Source organism: Felis catus, chromosome D4 (genome assembly GCF_018350175.1).
Source record: "Felis catus isolate Fca126 chromosome D4, F.catus_Fca126_mat1.0, whole genome shotgun sequence".
NCBI lineage: Eukaryota > Metazoa > Chordata > Mammalia > Carnivora > Felidae > Felis > Felis catus.
Window position 1 is genome coordinate 3,849,590 of NC_058380.1, and position 15,112 is coordinate 3,864,701.

General features: G+C 47.4%; 1 protein-coding gene across 3 annotated transcripts in view; it reads right to left on the reverse strand.

Moving 5' to 3' along the window:
- Positions 1-210: 210 nt before the first annotated feature.
- Positions 211-15,112, reverse strand: part of DIRAS2 (DIRAS family GTPase 2) — a 29,153-nt gene continuing 14,251 nt past the window's right edge. For 2 of the 3 annotated variants that reach the window (XM_003995319.5, XM_023243248.2), the window contains exon 2: positions 211-4,066. In XM_003995319.5, the coding sequence (XP_003995368.1) occupies positions 3,431-4,030 (600 nt within the window). In that variant the 5' untranslated portion in view covers positions 4,031-4,066 and the 3' untranslated portion in view covers positions 211-3,430. Of the gene's footprint in view, positions 4,067-4,510; positions 4,533-15,112 lie in introns of those variants that run through there. The other variant, XM_045043100.1, reaches the window with a different exon arrangement.

The window sequence follows — 15,112 nt, forward strand, 5'->3', positions numbered from 1 at the left end:
TCCAGGACTGACAGGGACCATCTGGGGAAAAAAAACAAAAAACAAAAAAAAACCCTCCTGGAGACACTGTCCCCAACCCTAGGCCTGCCTGACAGCCTCCTGTCCAGAGATAAGCACATCAAAGCAGCTTCAAGAGATCTAGGTGAAGACCCTCACCGGACCCCCTCCACCCCCCCCCCCAAAGAAACAGAAACATCACCACCTTCCAGCCAGGGGGTCAGAACCGAAGCTTTATTTCAAGCGGTTTCTTTATTTTCAGAACACCACCGGCAACTGGAAACAGGGATGCAAGTGTGGTTTTTATAACTGAAGAGTCCATAAAATAGATAATGGGACTGTAACAATAAATACACCTGAAATATAAATATACACATTGATACCCCACACGTATAAAAGTCATGCTCTGTAAATACTCTGTCCACGTACTGTCTTTGTGGGGGACCGAGTTCCAGGATGGAGCTTTGAGGGTTGACACTTATGGATGTTTCCCGTCACTTATGGATGTTTCCAGAGAGCTTCCGCAGGAGCAACCTATTACCAATCTCGACAAGGAAATTAAGTATCACAGAGCAGTTCTGAAAATATTGAAGAGTTGTTTGTTCTACAAAGAATGAGCATTTCTCAAACGTTAGAAATGGTGAAACAAATGTACCAGCTTACAGGTATGTACAATGTATTACTTTATACTTCAAAAATGCAGGAAGATCAATTATATATATACACATAAAATATATGTATATAATCGTAGATCGGATGAACAATTCAATATTGCTCTTGTGTTGGTCTTGCCGTATTGCACGCATGCCCGGGGCATGCCCATGGCTTATCACCAGATAGAGGACGTACTGGTAGGGACAGAAGGGGACTCATGGGAACCCCCATGCTTGTCCCCGGAACGCCATCGTCAAAGCAATATTTGGAGTTCCGTAACGTGCCGTGGCGAGGTCGGAAACTTCTGTGCCCATGTGCGGTTGTAGGACGGGTCCTCCGGAACAGCACTGCGTACTCAGGATGGGGCCACGTACACGCCACACGCACCTGATTCGGTGGGACCAACCCCCGAGCCCGGAGACGATCGGGGATCTCCTCAAAGACTATTTTGAGATGCTCCTCAAACCCTCGTTGCGATTCACCCAAAGTGACATCAGGACGAAGACCCGTGCCTGTGGTGTCCACAGCCTTCCTATAAACCCACGGGCAAACTATGAAGGAACGAAACACATCCTGAATGCACTCTAGTTTTCGATCATGAAGAGTTTCTCCCACGGATGAAGCTTTACACACTTTAAAGGCAGACAGTGGTGAGAGAGGGCAGGAGGGATTCTTACCCATATCAGTAGGAACGGGACGGTCGGTGGGAGCCTCATCCTAGGAGCCTCAGGGACCTGGCGGCCCGGGGCAGACCCCAGCCCCCCCATTTTGGCCACGAAGGCCTGTTTCTTCTTCCACTTACCCAGTCTCCAAATTACAAACTCTCTGAGAATAGAAATAGAAAAAAAAAAAAGGGATAGGTTGAAAAATAAATGTTCCAGAAAACTCGCCAACTAGGTGCCAATGGGAAGCTCCCAGAGCAGCCGCCAGGGTGGGGGGAGCATCCGTCGGGACTTGAGGGGGCCTCGGGCCCGGCTCCCCGACCCTGCAGGCCCCCGGGCTGCTTCCACACCTTCCTTGCTCAAGGTTGCTCCAGGAGGCCAAGAAGAGGGGTGGGGTGGCTGGTTCCCAAGGACGCCTCCACACACGGCATGGGCCACCAGGGGAGTCACGCGCAGAGCCCAGAGGATTGTCAAGACCAGGACCTTTAACCAGAAAGGGCCGATGGAGATGTTGAGTGCACAGAGGTGCCGGCTACGGCCACCCTGCCCAGCGGGGCTGTGAGGACACAGCAGGTGCAGAAGAGAGACGCAGAACCCAACGGGGTGCACGCGGATGTCCCCAACTGGCCAACTCTGCCCGGCGGCCGGGGGCTCCCCTGCCCCAGCCCGGCCCGGCTTCTGGCTTCCTCTGCCTGCCGCGTAGCAAGCAGCTCTTGAAGGACCTTTCCGGAGTGGGGGCCAGCGTGAGCTGTGCTGGCCAGAACAAACAAGAGGAGGCTTCTGTTCCGGGCTCTGTCAGTCGGAGCCTTCTGGAAGCGGAGCCAGACCGGCCGTGCCCAGGACAGAGCAGCCTGCCTGCCTCCAGCCACCGTCCAGTCTCCAGGCCAGCGTGCAGAGACCGGCAGAGGCCGCGATTTAGTTTGAAGGATAAGGAAGCACACAAGGTCATTAAGAGGAAGAGAGAATTGATTCCGGAGCAGACTCCGCATCCAACAGCTCTTAGGAGACATTTATAATGGAGCATGCAGGATAATCTACTATTACTTGAACACATTCTCCAGGAGTATGCTTCAGCTATGGACAGATCATCAAAAACACAGTGAACGACTTCTGTTTCAAAGTATTTCATTGAGGTGCTAAAGAATGGCATAAAGAATGGTATACAGATCTCTGTGTCATTTGGGAAGATGGATGTGCTTCTGTCTTGGGATGGCCTTTGTTGGCTGTTGCCCAGCTGGATATAGACTGAGTGATGGAAAAGAGGGAAAACCATCGTGGAGGGGGAAATAATGGCCTGAAAAGAGCTTCTTTCATTGCATTTATTTAAAATCTGAGGGCTGGAAGGGGTGTGCTCCTCGTGGGTCAAGGGGAGGAAAGCACACTTCTAAAACCCTCGACGTGTGACATTGCTGAGATGCTCTAGGAAGTGTCACGATATCCTCACTTGCACACTGAAGGGCCAAGCAGGATGCCCTTAAGTGAACTCATCTGTCACCGGCCGTGAGATAATTAAAGGGGCGCCTGCTGACCAGGTCTAGTGAGGTGAGAGCACCCCTCAGAGCCCGGGGCCCGCCAGTCAGCTGGGAATCGACAGTGAGCGCGCTCTGGGGGACGCTGTGTCAGTTTATGTCCAATTCGGCTACAGAACTGTGAAATGGAACAACGTGGGCCAGGTGTTCCCTTCCCACCCCCCCCCCGCCCCTCCCGCCCCTAAGGGTGCCCCGCTCTCGAGCTGGGTGGGCATAGCTCCAGGGTCACCTGCCGTCACATGCATGCAGAGGGGACCTAGTCCTGTACTCAGATCGCTCGTGGGCGCGAGCCCAGAGCCCCCGCTAAGGGCCAACCCACGTTCAGAAACGCCCAGCCCCCCACCAGGTGCCCCGGGGTGCAGGGTGCACGGGTTCCCATTTTAACCGCTGGGCGGAGTCCCTGATTCCAGAGAGGGGGTGCTTACGGGCGGTGGCGTGAAGTGCCCTCTCGGGGACAACGGGGCACGTCTCGGTCAAGATGCGCTAGTGAACACGGGGGCATCGTACATGCTGCCCTGACGACGGGGGTCACGTGGGAGGGGACGGGGGCGGGGCGGGGCCAGGCCCCGCCCCCCGCTCCGCAGGGCCTCACATGAGCACGCATTTGCCCTTGAGTTTTTCCTTCCTCTTCTGCTGCTTGCTCTTCTTGCCGTCGATCTGGAGGCTCACGGTCCTGCGCTTCTCCAGGTTGAGCAGCTCCTGGAAGAGCTCCTTCACGTTGTGGTTGAGCTTGGCCGAGGTCTCCATGAAGGCGCACTTCCACCTGCGGGCCAGGGCCTCGGCCTCGCCGCTCTCCACCTCGCGGCTGGGGCTCTCGTCACACTTGTTGCCCACCAGCATGATGGGGATGCTGTCCACGTCCCCTTTGATCTCGCAGATTTGCTCGTAGATGGGCTTGAGCTCTTCCAGCGACTGGCGGCTGGTGATGGAGTAGACCAGGATGAAGGCGTGGCCCTTGGAGATGGACAGGCGCTGCATGGCCGGGAACTGGTGGCTGCCCGTGGTGTCCGTGATCTGCAGCGTGCAGATGCTTTTGTCGCAGCTGATCACCTGCCGGTAGGTGTCCTCCACCGTGGGGATGTAGCTCTCGCGGAACGTGCCTTTCACAAACCTCAAGACCAGCGAGCTCTTGCCCACGCCACCTGCCCCGAACACGGCCACCCGGTAGTCGTTGCTCTGTTCCGGCATGTTGCTCCACAGCCGCGGCTCGCACCCAGGAGGCACCTGGCAAAGGAACCAGACGTGCGAGAGGATCGGTTTAAAAAAAGAAAAAGGGGGAAGGAAAATCTTGACCAGGATTGCCTTACCCTCTTTCCATAGCTTAAAAAGAACCAAAGGGATACATTTTGTTTTCGAGCTCCCAACGTAAGAGAACTTGAATTTCATTTAAAGATTTTAGGGGCGCCCGGTGGCTCAGTCGGTTAAGTATCTGACTCTGACTCAGATCATGATCTCACAGTTATGAGTTCGAGCTCCGAGTCAGGCTCTGTGCTGACGTTGCAGAGCCTGCTTGGGATTCTCTCTCTTTCTCTTTCTCTCTCTCTCTCTCTGCCCCTCCCCTGCTCTCTCTCTCTCTCCAAATAAATAAATTTTTAAAAAATGGCAGCAAGGTCACTGTTTTATAAGCATTACAAGAAACCCTCTAGATAATGCGCACTCGGTGCTTACCCAGCAGAAGCTCCCAGCGTTAGAGGACGGACAGGCACAGAAAGGCGCCTGTTACACCCTGCGTGGTAGCTGCCATGGTAAAGTCATAAACAAAGGCCGAAAGAGAGCCTGCTGGGGCATCCAGTTCTGTGTGGGGCCCTGAGGGGAGATTTCACAGAGGGCCGGGTGAAGGTGTGAAGGGGTGAGGGGCGGGCCACCCAGAAGACGGGGTCCCTGGCAGATGCCCGAGGGTGCGAAGGGAGCCAACACGGGGCCAGGGCAGACAGCTGGCGTGCATGGACATCTGGGGCAGGGCTGGCAAGCGGGGAGCGGTGGCCTCATCGGTCGAGATAAAAGGCCAAAGAGACAAGTAGGTCTGGAGAAGCTGAGCAGGAAGCAGCCGGGCCCGGGTCAGGTTTGTAGGACACACAGGTGGAGACAGGTATCTGGCAGGCGGCTGGGCTGTGGTCTGAAAACTCAGTAGGGAAGTCCAGGCTAGTGATAAGGATGTGGGTTTCATCCATATATAAAGAGCACGCTAATAAGTAAAAATCAGCCAGGGTGAAGACGTATAGTGAGAGAGAAGATCAAATTCCAAATCCAGAGAACTTGGCAAGTCATCTACTTCAGCTTTCTGCACCTGAGTTGCCTGCACCAGAAAATGGGGATAGTAACACCACCTTCTCCTCGGAGCTGCTCTGGGGTGTTCGTGAGACAAGGACTGCCACTCAGCACAGCTGGGGGCCCAAGCTCTCTAGCTGTTTAGTAAGGACTAGGCAGAAAAGGGGGTCACAAAGGAGCAGCAGGGACAGGAGGAAGAACTGGAGAGAAGGTAACAAAATGCCAAGAAAGCCCAAAACTGTCAAGAAGTCACGGGGCTCGTATAGCTATACACACCTACGTTAAATGAGGACAAAGATCTCAAATCAGTAACTTGAGCTCCCACCTTACAAGAGTCAAGTAACCCCAAAGGAGGAAAAATGCAGGAAATACTAGATTACAGTGGAAGTCAGTAGAATGAAGAATAGAAAAACAATAGAGAAAAATCAATAAACTCAGAAGTGGGTTTGTTTTTTTAATAACAATAAAATTAACAAGCTTTTCGCTGGACTGGCCAAAGAAGCAAGAGAACTCAAAATGTTAACATGAGAAGTGGCAGAGGAGACATCACTACTGACCCTGCAGAAACATAGTTATCAGAGGCTCCTGTGACCAACTGCACAGAAACACGCTACATAACTCAGAGGAGGCAGACCCAAACTACCAAAGCTGAATCAAGCAGAAATCGAAAATGCACAGCAAAGACCTACCTAGCAAGACAGTAATCAAAAAACCATCCACAAGGAAAGCCGGGTCCAGACAGCTTCGCGGGATTAATTATATTGGATTAATACCAATTCTTTGCAAACTCTTCCAAAAAGTTGAATGGGAGGATACACCTGTCACTCTCTCTGAGGCCAAAATTACCCTGATACAGCTTGAGATACAAAGACATGACAAGAAAACTGCAGAGCAGTATCTCTTCGGAACAAATACAAAATCCTCAACCAAGACTGGCAAAACGAATCCACCAATGCATAAAAAGGATTATACATCATAACCAAGTAGGATTTATGCCGGGCATGCAAAGTCGGCTTAACATCCAAAAATTAACATAACATACCATATCAATAAAAGACCAAAAGCATGATAATCTCAGTAGATACAAAAAAGAAAAAATTGACAAACTTCAGTACTCAATCATGATTTAAAAAAAAAAAAAGAGCAAATCAGGAATAAAAGGGAACTTCTTCCTCCAGAAAAGAACGTATTATGAAACACCACAGCTAAGACAGTACTTAATGATGAAAGATTGTTTTCTCACTACAATCAAGAAAAAGACCGGTGTCCCCACTCTTGCAACTTCTATTTACCATTTTACTGAAGGTTTTAACTAGGAGAATAAGTCAAGAATGTGAAATAAAAGGCATCCAGATTGGAAGGGAAGAAATGAAACTATTTATTGCAGAAGGCACAACCTTGTAAATAGAAACTTTTAAGGAATCTTCCAAAAAGAAAACTAATAAACTACTTCTAAAAGGTTTTCAAATATCCATATAAAAATCAACTGTAGGGGCGCCTGGGTGGCGCAGTCGGTTAAGCGTCCGACTTCAGCCAGGTCACGATCTCGCGGTCCGTGAGTTCGAGCCCCGCGTCGGGCTCTGGGCTGATGGCTCAGAGCCTGGAGCCTGTTTCCGATTCTGTGTCTCCCTCTCTCTCTGGCCCTCCCCCGTTCATGCTCTGTCTCTCTCTGTCCCAAAAATAAATAAACGTTGAAAAAAAAATCAACTGTATATCTCCACACCCGCGATGAATAATCTGAAAACAAAATTAAGAAACCAATTCCATTTACAACATCATGAAAAATCATAAGATACTTAGGAATAAAATTAATAAGGAAGCATAAACATTGTACTCTGAAAATTAAAAAAAATATTGTTGAAAGACACTGAAGACCCAAAGGAGTGGAAAGCCACCCACGTTTATGTATCAGAGGACTTAATTTTGTTAAAATAGCAATATTCCCCAAATCACCTACAGATTCAGCGCAGTCTCTACATAAATTCCAATTGGCTACTCTATGGAAATTTCCAAGCTGATTCCAAAATTCACCTGAAAATTTAAAAGGCCCAGAATAGTGAAGCAATGGCGAATTTAGAAAGAAAGAAAGAAAGAAATAAGGGAAGGAAAGGACGGGAGGGAAGGAGGGAATGGGGGAGGGAAGGGAGGAAGGACAGAAGGAAGGAAGTTGGAGAACACATACCTCCTGATTTCAAACTCACTGAGAGGAGCAGAAAGACACTATACATGACGACATTGTCTACGGATTCTGAAACGGATTCACAGATACACAGGAACAGATCCAGAGCCCCCAGTGTGAGAAATAACGTGTTAAAGTAACAGGCTCGGCTTTATCCCTGATAGCCAGGCGATGGAAACAACCCATATGTTCGCGGTAGAAATGGAATATTCGTACCATAAAAGGCAACGCATCAGATTAATACATCCCTATGATAAGAAAAAGCGATACCAAGAGTGGAACATGCAACACGCTGGTTGAACGTGCCAGTTGAGATGCGCTCCACAGCCCGCTGGATGCTGGAAATGCCGCCCATCTTCGTGCGGCTGGGGGTTACGGAGGAGTTACGCAGTGGTCTTGCGGATTGTTCAGAATGACCATATTCTTTCAAACTTATCATGGAAATGAAATATCACTTACAAGCCAGGAAACCCAATAGGGTTGATTCTCAGACTCAAGTTAAAGGAAAGTACCCTTGGAGATGGAGTGTGTAGCTTTGATCTGGGGGCGGTAAGAGGTGAAGGAAGTCTGGCAAACTTTAGGTTGACTGGGATGTCCTGAGCTACGAAGGGAGTCAAAGCATCTTGCAGTGTGTGTGGGAGCAAGGACAACCGTGGAGATGGCCAGAAAGACCAGAAGTGGGGCTTTCTCTTTAAGGAAATTGAGGGCTGAGGAAAGAGGAGGGGACAATCAGCCGAGGTACTATGGGGGGAGACTGTAGGGATCGGCTGTGCATATTCAACACAGCAAACCCGGAAGAAGGCAGGAGCCGCTGAGATCCAGAATGTACACAGGGCAATGGGTCTTCACGGAGAGAACAGCGAGATCGGGTGGAGGCACGGGACCCCGTCCAGACCGGCCCCTCGACCCCAACCACCTGTCATGTCTCAGCTTAACGTGTTAAAAGGAACAAATGAGAAGCGACATAATGCATATACTTGGTTAAAAAGATAATGGAGATCGTAAAACACTCTTTCATCCACACAGAGGCCCCTTCCCTCCTTTGACAGCTTCCTTCCAGAAACAACCACTGTTAAAAAGAACAGAAATTCAGTTATCACTTCCTGGTGTGCACCATGAGAATTTTAAATAATGCACTCATTGCTTGAAGCGTAGAACTTAATGTCTTGACTTACTGACTTTGGACCATATCTTTCTGTGAAATTAGCACACTACCTTCCTCCATTGCCTGATTTTTGCGAGTTACACTCCATTTTTAAGCACCTGCCAGTATTTCAGTTCCCCAGATATAACATTTACAATTTGTTCCAAAATTTATATTAAGTCTTCTGTACTTGCCTGCAGTTGTTTCTAAACTCTATCAAGAAACAGCTTATTGAAAGGGTTTTGTAGAGATTTTTCAGTGCAGAAGTCGATAGTAGGACGGAACCCACTGAGGGGAAAGGTCATCGTCAATCAGACTTTGCTGACTGATACATAATCTTCTGTGTCTGCATTGTTGGGGTCTTGGGTTGGGTTGGGTTTTTTTAACCCTAGTTTTTTGGGGGTTTTTTGCTTTTGTACCTAGGTCACTCTTAGTTGCCAATTTGTCTTTTTTTTTTTTTAATTTTTATTCATTTTAGAAAGAGAGAGAGCAAGTGGGGCAGGGGCAGAGAGAGTGGGAGACACAGAATCGGAAGCAGGCTCCAGGCTCTGAGCTGTCAGCACAGAGCCCGATGTGGGGCTCGAACCCACAAACCGTGAGACCATGACCTGAGCTGAAGTCGGATACTCAACCGACTGAGACACCCAGGCGCTCCGAGTTGCCAATTTCTCTGTTTCAATTTATTATTACCTTGCTTGGATCCATTTTATGTTTTGGCATGAACATTACTGGTAAGTTCTTTTAGGTGGCATTAAAACTTCTGAGTCCATGCCACGTTCCCCTGACTGATGCAATCCTGCAGCCAAACAAAGTTGCAAGTATTTTCTCCACAGATTTTAAGGATCATTTGTCTTTTAACTTGGTCATCACCAGGGATATTGGTGTGAAATCCAAAGGCGGTAAGATACTCTCTCCTCTGTAGGGAACTCGGGATTTTCCCTTCTCTTTGGCAGGTGGGGGTTTCTCTTTATTCTGAGAGCTATGCCATCCCACCAGGATATATCTAGAACTGCTTTTTGACTACATTTTTTTTGGGGGGGGGGGTTGGGGGATGATTAAAAATCTGATCATTTCCGCAGCCTGGGGAAATTTTTATTTTTTCTATTTTTAGGAAGTGCGTCATCCCAACCCCTCTACTCCTCTCTCTTTGTGGAACTCTTATTAGGTGATGGCCCGAGTGTACCTATTCTTAATTGCTCTAGAAGGGCTTTCCTTATATTTTCAATCACTTTTTTCGTACTCTGATTTTGCCCCTCTCATAGAAGCGCTTTCTTATCTCAGACAAGGGGATACCTTGTGGGCTTTCAACAAGAATGCCACTTGCAATTTGTTGTCGCTGTTCTTATCACGTATCTGAGATATCTCTGGTTATGTCTGTTCACTGCAATCTTCCTCTGTCATGGGGTTTCCACCAAATGTCTGCTGGTCCCTGGTTGTCCCCTGATTTATGAAAGAAATCGCCACCTGGCTGGGAGAGGCAGCTAGGGCAGTTTCTCTGGATGCACAGATCTGTCCACCAAAGTCTCTTCTGCCCTGAATAGGACAACTGTTTGCAATGACCCCTTTCTACTTTCCTTTTCTGGGACTTATCTGGACGAAATGATCACTCAGCCCCTCACCCCTCTGAAAAGCTTATACACAGACAAATGAGGGAACGGATCAAAGAAAGAGAGTAAACAATCCATCCCAAAGGATCACAAAAATATAAAAATGTGTGTCTTATAATTAAGAATTCAAAATGAGATGTTTTAAATACTGAATATTAGGTTAGAGGTACAGTATTATGATTTATAAGAAATATACATTTGATCATTCAGATGACGAAAATATATTTTTCAGGGCACCTGGGTGGCTCAGTCACTTAAGTGTCTGATTTTGGCTCAGATCATGATCTCACAGTTGGTGGGTTCAAGCCCCGTGTGGGGCTCTGCGCGGACAGCACGAGCCTGCTTGGCTTCTCTCTCCTTTCTCTGTCCCTCCGCATTTTTACCCTCTCTCTCTCAAAATAAATAAACTTAAAAAAAAGTTCTTTAAATCTACTACTAATGAAAGATAAATGGGTCACTTAAGTAAAAATAAGAACTATTATCGACTTTACAACACAAATAAGGACACTTTTAAAAGAAATTAATTTTCAACGGAATGTAAATTCTCTAGGTAGGAGCGTGTACTTTTACACACTTCTAGAATTTCGATTTAATGGAAGATTCATTTCATGTACCTTCTCAGCTGACCCTAAAAACTGAAAGATCTGTTTGTTAGTGGGAAACATTTGCCAGATCGTAAAGAGTTAAACAGCTATGGTCTGTCCTTCCCTAAGGAAGCAGACTCAGTTTTTCAGGAACCTTGTTTCCTGGTGTTCTGGAAACAGCCCTCCCTGCAGTGTGGGGACAGGTGTTGAAGCAGGTGACACATCTGCACCCAGATAATGGAGCCACCGTCCCATGGCGGGAGGCCCGGGGGCACCCAGATATTCATGGCAAGACTCCTAACATCTGCAAAAGTGAAACAAGTGGGAATATATTGAGGCATGTCTTGGATTGGAAGCATTAGAATACATTATTCTTTAAGACCTTTGTTGTCGGGAGGCAAATAACCCCGCAGCTTAGGCACAGAAAAAAGATTCACTAGTGTGTGTCTGCTACTATTCCATTTGGAGAAAGCATCATGGTCAGGAACGCCCAAGGGCCAAGTAACATGCATTTCGTCACACTTTTCAGACTCCCAAGAGCCTGGCCGTATTTGGGGCATTTTCTGCCTTCCTCCTCTTCTTTCCATGGGAAATGAAGAGGCAAGTCATGCGAATAAGCAGCAACACCATCTCCTTGGTCAAAGGATGGGTCACCGAGGTTGACCCTGCAGCTGGCCCTGCAGGGAAATGAACACCAAAGCACGAAGGCGGCAGGGACACGGAGACCCTGCGGACACGGAGAAAGAACGCGTTCCATGCGGGGCGTGAGGCTCAGTGTGCTGTGCGCAGCCCGGGGCCTGCCTTCGCCGCGAGCCTGTTGAAACGAGGCTCTACGTGATGTGTACTTGCTCCGGTTGGTTTCTAGGTTTGGCCAAATAAAAGTCTGCAAGGTTGGCAAGTGGCTACGAAAGAGTCCCTCAAACCATCATCGGTTAGGTTGTTACTCATGCTTTCGGGGTCAAAGCTAAGAATCAGTGCCCAACCCAAGGTCATGAAGATCTACCCCTGCTTTCTTCTGGAGTTTGATGATTTTAGTTCTTATATTTAGGCCATTGATCCATCTTGAGTTGATTCTTTTTTTTTTTTATAATTTTTTTTCAACGTTTATTTATTTTTGGGACAGAGAGAGACAGAGCATGAACGGGGGAGGGGCAGAGAGAGAGGGAGACACAGAATCGGAAACAGGCTCCAGGCTCTGAGCCATCAGCCCAGAGCCTGACGCGGGGCTTGAACTCACGGACCGCGAGATCGTGACCTGGCTGAAGTCGGACGCTTAACCGACTGCGCCACCCAGGCGCCCCGAGTTGATTCTTGAATACGGTGTGAGGAGGGGTGTCAGGTCACTTCCCTGTGGATGCCCCCTTGTCCCAGCACCATTCGTTAGAGAGACAGTTCTTCCTCCACCAAACGATCTTGACCCCCTTGTCAACAATCAACTAGCTCTCGGGGCGCCTGGGTGGCTCAGTCGCTTAAGTGTCCGACTTCAGGTTAGGTCACGATCTTGCAGTCTGTGGGTTCGGGACCCCCGTCGGGCTCTGGGCTGACGGCTCGGAGCCTGGAGCCTGCTTCAGGCTCTGTGTCTCCCTCTCTCTCTGCCCCTCCCCTGCTCACTCACTCTCTCTCTCTGGGTCAAAAATAAATAAACATTAAAAAATTTTATTTTTAACTCAACTAGCTGTAAATGTGAAGATTTCCTTCTGGACTCCATTCTATGCCATTGGTCTCTATGTCTCTTCCTATGCCAGTGCCGCACTGTTTTGTCTACCGTAGCTTTGCATTAAGTTTTGAAATCTGTTAAGTATGAGATCTCCAGATTTGCTGTTCTCTTTCAAGACCGTTTTGGCTCTTTGGGGCCTCTTGCAAATAAATAAGTCAGACTTTGTCAAAATTAGAAACTTCTGTGCAACAAAGAGCATTATCACGAAAGTTAAAAGAGAACACACACAATGGGAGAAAATATATATTCTGATGAGGATCGAATAGAAGGAATATATAGAGGACCCTTACAACTGAGTAACAAAAAAGAAAACAAACCAACTAAAAAATGGACAAAGGGCTTCTATAAACATTTCTCCAAAGAAGTTCTACCAATGGCCAAGAGGCACAGGAAATGATGCTCAACACCACCACTCGTCACCGGGGAAAAGGCAGATGGAAAACACACTGAGCCCCACTGCACACCCAGTGGGATGGCTCCTAACCAAAATCAAAGCAAAAGAACAACAACAACAGCAACAAAAAAGAATCAGAAAATAACAAGTGTTGGAGAATTGGAAAAATTAAAACCCTTGTGCATTACAGGTAGGAATCTAAAACAGGGTGGCCACTGTGGGAAAATTCGACAGAGAATTACCCTAGGACTCAGCAATCCACTCTTGGGTGTATCTCCCAAATCACTGATACACAATTGATACGTGGAGCTATAATTAAAATGATTCAAAAGACACATTCACAGAAGCACTCATCACTACAGCCAAAAGGTGGAAGCAAACCAGTGTCCGCTGAGATGAGCCTATAAACATGTGGTCCATCCATACAATGGAACATCATTCAGCCGGAAAGGGGAAGGGAGTTCTGTCACCTGCTACAGCATGGATGAACCTTGAGGACATTATGCTGCATGAAATCAGCCAGGCAGGAAAAGACAAATACCTATAGGATTCCACGTAAATGAGGTCCCCGGAGTAGTCACACTCCCAGAGATGGTGATGGCGTGCGCCAGGCTGGGGGGGCGGAAGGAGTGGACGGTGTTTGATGGGGACAGAGCTTCAGTTTGGGGAGGTGAAGAGTCCGTGGACGGAAGGAGGTACGATGGCGTGAACGTGCTTACAGTCACTGACTTGCACGCCTGAAAATGGTAGATCTCCTGTAATGTGTATTTCGTCACAATAGAAATATACGAGTGTGAGTGAAAACATTTTTGGCAACAAGCAAGTCACTACTAAAAGACCACGCTCCTGACGTGAGCGCAACGGACAGCAAGCAGCAGGGCACACACCCTCACCCCTTTCTCGTCCACATCACACAGCAGAAGCAATAAGGGTCTAGTCTGACCTGACAAAATCCCGACGAGACCAATTACGATTTGCACCTACTTCCTGGCCCTAAGTATAGACTGCATTACAGGTGACATGAAGCGTCACCATTAACCAGGGCACTGGAAACCCAGCCCAGCCCGGTGGACTGCCTGGTCCAATATGGTGGCCACTCCCCATGGGAGTTCCCGCTGCCCTGAAGGGAGGCGTCCCACACTGGATTTTGAGCGCTTAGTGTAAGAAAGAATTTTAAATTGATAGTGATTGTGATATTGATTGTAAGTTAAAATGATGTTATTTCATATACATCGGGTAAAGTAAATTACTTAAAATAACTTCCCCTGTGTCTTTAGTTTTTAAGATGTGGTTACTTTGGAAAATGCAAAATTACGTACATGGCTCACATTGTATATTTACTGGTATGCAGTGTTCTAGAACAAACCCCTATACTTTTTTTAGCGAAATTTACCAACACGTTGTAATGAATCCAATGCGTTACAAAATGTACTTAAACGTGATTTTTTTTTAGAAAATCCTTAGAATCGTCTTCTAATTAACAGTGAAAGCCAAAAAGCCAGAAGCCAGAAAAAAATACTTATTTTCCTGCCTTGGCAAAGTATATGAAGTGACACACCAAAGTGCACGGTGACAAACTAAAATGCATTCCTTCTCCGAATCCCCTAGAAAGATAAATAGAAAGTAGTACTTAAGTTAGGAAGAAACCAATATTCCAAGTTTCTCAGCAGAGAGATTGGCTATAGTTGAGAAAAAGTACAAATGTTCCAAACACACTTTAGTGCGTCCATAATTTGCTGGAATGATTCTCCTTCAATAATAAGGTACTTTAGCACAAACATCCTTCACTCAGTGTTTATTTATTTGTTTGTTTGTTTGTGGTCACTCTCCCCACTCCTTCTCCAAAATCCGCACCCACAAGGGCGGGGTGGGGTCCCTGTTGGATTCACTCACCAGCACATCAGGGCATCCAACCCATCGTGGGAGAAACACTCAGCACGTATTGAATGATTATCTGCTGTTGAAATACATTTTTGTGAGCGGACCAAGGCAAATCCTACCAGAGAAGACAAGTGAATTCCTCAAGGAAACAAAATAAAGGTTTGAAAAAAGCCTACATAAGAGCAACCCCTCATAGGTTGGCAACGTCAACCTTACAAAAGGATGTGTGGTAACATTGTAGAGACAGAACCAGAGGGGCAGAAGTTGCTCCATCACTCGGGAAATGCTTACAGCAAGAAGTTTAAGCCAGAAGTCCCCAGGGGCTACGGATACCATGCATTTGGACATTCTATTCTATTCTATTCTATTCTATTCTATTCTATGTTCTCCCTTCTCCAATTCCATCTACTCCCCGACCCTCCCAGCTCTGTGCAGTTTGTTCTCTGTATTTATGACTCTGTGGCTATTTGTTTAATTATTTTGTTTTTCAGATTCC